At 40.2% G+C, this 5774-nt stretch overlaps 1 protein-coding gene across 1 annotated transcript in view; it reads left to right on the plus strand.

Moving 5' to 3' along the window:
• GABRA3 (gamma-aminobutyric acid (GABA) A receptor, alpha 3) overlaps positions 1–5774 on the plus strand; it is a 152009-nt gene that overhangs the window by 118908 nt on the left and 27327 nt on the right. The window contains exon 5 of the mRNA XM_006902449.1: positions 4088–4170. Within this exon, the coding sequence (XP_006902511.1) occupies positions 4088–4170 (83 nt within the window). The remainder of the gene's footprint in view (positions 1–4087; positions 4171–5774) is intronic.

A 5774-nucleotide genomic window follows, 5' to 3' on the forward strand; every position in this document is an offset into this window, starting at 1 on the left:
GTCCATTAGAAAGAAAAGGAATTCGGTATCTGGACCAACTCTGTCAGTTCCACTGCTATAACTAAGCATATTGAATGACTTGTAAAACATTTTCTGAGAGAAGGGGGAGTGAAAGGGAGGGCTGAAGGATACTTAACCAATTTATGGGATAGGAGAAGTGTTGCTTCCAGGACCTCACACCTGAGTACATAGACATCATAAGTCATGCCCCACAGTTTTCCATGGAAAAATCCATGCACATCTCCCCCACATGTTGGAAAAGCCTGAACTCTTTAGATTTGCGTTCAGAAATCTCTGGTATTCTCTATTTCCTTTAAGTGTTCTACTCTGTGTGTGTATGTGTGTGAGAGTGTGTATGTCCTCATTTATAGGATCCACTTCTTTTTTTTTTTTTTTTTTTTTTTTAGGATCCACTTCTTAACAGTTATATGGAACTGAGTCATCTTTTGCGCCTTTTCAGTATCAGGGTAAACATACTCGTTCTAAAGACTTCTCCTTTCTAGTACAGACTTTAAATTGGTTAATTTGCATGTTTGACTTCTGAGAAGAATCAGGATTATTAACCTAGTTTCAGAGATAACGAAACTGTTACTGGGAGCTAATGAGTCCGTATCCTGGAGTTGTCATGCTTCTTAGAGTCTGATTAAGGAGTCATAAAGCAGTGAAATTAGACTTTTTTTAAGGTGACAGAGCTGATTTAAAGAATCTGCATACCATAAGAGAGATGCAAGTCAAAACCACAATGAGATACCATCTCACCCCAGTAGCAGTGGCAAAGTTTAACAAGACAGCAAGTAATAAATGTTGGAGAGAGTTTAAAGATAGGAACTCGTGTTTTTTTTTCTAATAATGGTTTACTTTCAAAATTCACATACATTGTTTTTTATACAGATCTTTCCCATTTCCTTTACTCACCCCTCCTTCTACCCATCAAATTGTGCAACTTTAGGATTATGCCCCCACCCACCCTCCCCTCTGCACCCCCCCTCCCCTCTGCACCCCCGCTTTAGATCCTCATACACATTTTACTAGTTATTTATTTCTACAATAATAGTCTTACACAGTATTTGTCATTATGGGACTGAGTGAGTTCACTCAGCATAATGCTCTCCAGTCCTTCCCCAAGTTACATCATCATTGCTCCTGTGTGCTGCATAGTATTCCATTGTGTATGTACCACAATTTCTGAATCCATTTGAGCTGTTTCCACATACTTGTGATGGTCAGTACTGCTGCTATGAACACTGGTGTACAAGTCTGTCTGTGTGCTTCAGTTCTCATTTTCTCAGGGTATATTCCAAGCAGTCAAATAAGTGGGTTATATGGAATTTCTATGTTCAGCTTTCTGAGGAAACACCAAACTGCCTTGCAGAGTGGTTGTACCATTTTACAATCCCACCAACAGTGTATAAGAGTTCCTATCTCTCCACATCTTCTCTAACATTTATGACTTTCTACCCTGGTAAACTTTGCCATGGCTATTGGGGTGAGCTGGTATCTCAGTGTAGTTTTGATTTGTATCTCTCTTACTGCCAGTGATTTTGAGCATTTCTTCATGTATTTGTTGGCCATCCGAATATCTTCCTGTGAGATGTCTTTCCGTATTTTTGCCCATTTTGTAATTATGTTATCGGGCTTTTTCTTCTGGAGGCCCTGTTCAAGTCTGTACATTTTTTATATGAGATAAGCCCTTGTCTGAAATGGTATTGCCAAATGTTTTTTTCCCAGTCAGCAGGTTTTCTTTTCACTGTGTTGGAAAATGTTTTTGATGCTCACAGGGATTTAATCTTTAGCAGAGCCTGTTCATCAATTTGATCCTCTCCAGATTGTACATTTCTGGCTGTACTTGGAAGTCTCTTTATATCATAGACTAGGCTGTCTAAGCATGATCCCAGTTTGTCTCTGATGAACTTTATGATTTTGGCCTTTATTCCCAGGTCTCTGATCTACCTTAAGTTGATTTTTGTGTGTGGTGTGAGATGTGGATCCTGTTTCAGCTTTCTGCAGATAGCAGTCCAGTTTTGCCAGCACCATTTGTTAAAGAGGTTGTCATTTCCCCATTTAGTAGCTTTGATTTGAGTTAGGAGCTCTTATACATTGTTGGTTGGATTGTAAAGTGATACAACCACTCTGGAAGGCAGTTTGGCATGTGGAATTCCATATGACTCAACTATTCTGGTGCTTGGAATATACCCCAAGAAAATGAGAACTGAAGTACAAACGGAGATTTGTATACCAGTATTCACAGTAACGTTAGTCACTATAACAAGAACATAGATACAGCCCAGATGTCCAACCACAGTCATATGGATTGAGATATTATGGTACATTTACACTATGGAACACCACACAGTACGTAGGAGCAGTGATTTTGTAAATCACTATCTAACTTGGGAGGGACTGGACAGCATTTTGCTAAGTGAACTAACTCAGTCCCATAAGGACAAATACTGTGTAAGACCATTATTGTAGAAATAGAAAGATAACTAGTAAAACATGTGTGAATATCCAAGGAGGGAGGAAGGGGGAGCAGAGGGGTGAGGAGGGTTATCGTAGGGTCACACAATTTGATGAGTGGAGGGAGAGGTTGGTAAAGGAAATGAGAAAGATCTCATGTTTCAAACAACATATATGAACTTTGTAAGTAAACCAGTTGTTGTTGTTGTTATATGCCGTCGAGTCGCTTGCGACTCTTCATGACCCTATGTACAACAGCCCTAAACTCCACTCTGTCCTGTGCCAATCGCACTGTCTCCGATACACCCAATCTGATTACCCCAGTCACTGAATCAATCTACCTCCTGCATGATATCCCTCTCCAAGGACTGGGTCCCTCCTTACATGTCCAAAGTATGCCAGATGAAGCCTCAGAATCCTTGCCTCCAGGGAGCCACCTGATTTAACCCCTTCCAGGATGAATCTGTTTGTTTTCCTAGCAGTCCATGGTACATTCAATACTCTTCTCCAGCACCACAGCTCAAAGGCATCAATTCTCCTTCTATCCTCCTAACAAGTGACTGCAAACCAGTATAAAATAAAACTTTTATTTTTTTTGTAAAAGTAATCACCATTGGACCTTGTCCATTATTACCCTGTCTTGTCACCTGAATCCTTCCCATTTCCCCCCTCCGTCCACCCACCAAACTGTGCAACCCTGTGGTTTCACCCCTACCCATCCTCACGTCTCTGCTCCTGCCCCTCCTCCCTTGAGTTCTCTTACATGTTTTACTAGTTATCCTTCTATTTTTACAGTAATGGTCTTATGTAGTATTTGTCTTTAGGAGACTGTTCATTCACTCAGCATAATGCTGTCCAGCCTACCCCAAGTTAGGTAGTATTTTTCAAAATTGTTGCTCCTGAGTAATTCGTAGCATTCCATTGGGTTAATGTACCACAATTTCTCAATCCGTCTGGCTGTGGTTGGACATTTGGGTTGTTTCCATGTTCTTGTGATGGCAAATAACACTGCTATGAGCATTGGTGTACAAATCTCTGTTTATGTCTCAGTTATGATTTCCTTGGGGTATATTTCTAGCTGGGTCATATGCAGTTTCTCTGTTCAACTTTTTGAGGAAATGCCAAACTGTTGTCCAGAGTGGTTGCAACATAATGCATGAGAATGATTGTATGAAACACAATATGAATGAAAAATAGTGTGAAACATAATGTATACAAATTTCATAAGCAAACCAATAAAATAATGAAATAGAACTTAAAAAAAAAACAACCAAAAAAGCTAAAGGGCCAACTAATAGAAACAAAAATCTAATATGAAAACAGATTTCCAAGTGAAACTTTAAAAATCCCCTTCTTTATTTTTTAAATAAATGACTTGTTTTTGCTGATTGCTGTTGAGTCAAGCACGACTCTTAGATCCCATGAACAAAAGACCTGAAGCCTTCCTGGAACTATTGTCTTTTCTCCAAGTTCATAGTTTCCAGAGGCATTTTGTTTACTGTGCTCACTTGAACCTCAGGAAATCTAAATAACATCTACCATTATTTTTAGGAGCATGGCATTGATGTCAAATACGGATTGAGCCTAGCATTGAATGTCATTTGTGTTGGCTGACTTTTCTTTGTTTTAGGTTAACCATTCATGCTGAATGTCCCATGCATCTGGAAGATTTTCCCATGGATGTGCATGCTTGCCCATTGAAGTTTGGAAGCTGTAAGTATTTTCTTATATCGTGTTTGCTCAATCTTCTTCTAGAATAAATATTATGTTTACGGTATTCCTTCTTAGGGATTTTTAAAGTTGAGGTTCTTACCCAAGATGGTACGGGCATAATGCAGGGCCATGGGTTGAGTGATACTAACCGATCAGAGGGAGAAGATTCTGCCTTTAACAGAATTTAAGAGTTTTATTCATGGTCAACAAACCGTATTTTACCATTTCAGAATAATTTCTGTCCTTAGCTTTAAACGTTAATCAATGCATTTTTTTTTTACAAGATGCTCAACAAATTTGATGCAACCAGAATAAAACTGATCTCATGGAAAATTCATTTAGGGTAGATATTTCATGCCCAGCAGTTGTAATGGCAAAGCATCAGAGAGGACTTGAAATGCTTGCTGCAAAAGATCAAAGACTACAGCCTCTGTAAGGATTGTATTCAACATCAAGAAGATCTGAATCCTTACTACTGGATCATGATAGATGGAGAGAAAATTGAAGTTCTGAACAATTTCATCTTGCTTGGATCCACAACAATCAACGCCCTTGGTATCCCCAGGCGAGAGATCAAAAGGTATATTGGTACTGCTTTGGCTAAATCTGCTTCATAGGCCCTCTGAAGTGCTAAGGAGCAACCATGTCAGTTTAAAGACGAACGTGCATCTGCTCTAAGCCATGACCCTTTCAGATACTTGCTATGCATCTGAAAGTTGGACAAAGACCAAGGATGACAGAAGAAGAACTGATGCTTTTAAGTTGTAGTGTTGGACATGTGGCCTAAAAATCCCATGAACTTCCCAAAGTACAAATAAATATGTCTTGAAAAAGTGCCATCCAAGTGCTCCTTAGGGACAAGGTGGGCATGTTGTTAGGAGGGGCCAGTCTTGGGAAAGGGTGTCATGCTTGGAAAGGTGGACGGTCAGCAAAAGAATGGAAGCCCCTCAATGAGATAGATTGACACCATGACTGTAACAATGGGGTAAAAAAGATCAGATTTGAGGAGGACGACACTGGAAAGGGCAAGGTACAGATTCATTGCCCATAGGGTCACTATGAACTGGAGGACGCCTAGCAACAACAAAAGGTCAAGTCAGAGTTGTCCCAAAGTCTGATTTTCCTAACCTAGAGATCGCCGAGACTCTAGTTCTACAGGACACATCACCTTTGCTCGGGAAACATTACCACTAAACTTCAGAGACACTGGTCACAGCCTAAGAAACTATCAGCAGCCGACATGTTTGGAATCACAGAAGCCCAAGGAAGCTTCAGATATAAGCTATCAGATCAAGGGTTGGACAGTGGGAGATCGGTGGTGAAGGGAGTGGGTAGAAGTGGATGGGTATCCTGGTGGATGGTGGAGGTGGGAAATAAGTGGGTCAAGACACATGTACCGAAGGCAGGGACAACACTGATACTAATGGTTAACGCCACAATAAGGGATATATCTTCCACTTTTCTGTAAAATGCTGGTCTGTCTGATACTTCTCTAAATCTGAATATTCAGATTAAGACAGACTAGGAAGAAGGATTGGCCATCCACTTCTGAAATAGGAGGCCTCTGAAAACCCTATGCACAACAGAACACATGTAGAATACCA

Source organism: Elephantulus edwardii, unplaced genomic scaffold (genome assembly GCF_000299155.1).
Source record: "Elephantulus edwardii isolate Elephantulus edwardi_28Jun2011 unplaced genomic scaffold, EleEdw1.0 scaffold00415, whole genome shotgun sequence".
NCBI classification, from domain to species: domain Eukaryota; kingdom Metazoa; phylum Chordata; class Mammalia; order Macroscelidea; family Macroscelididae; genus Elephantulus; species Elephantulus edwardii.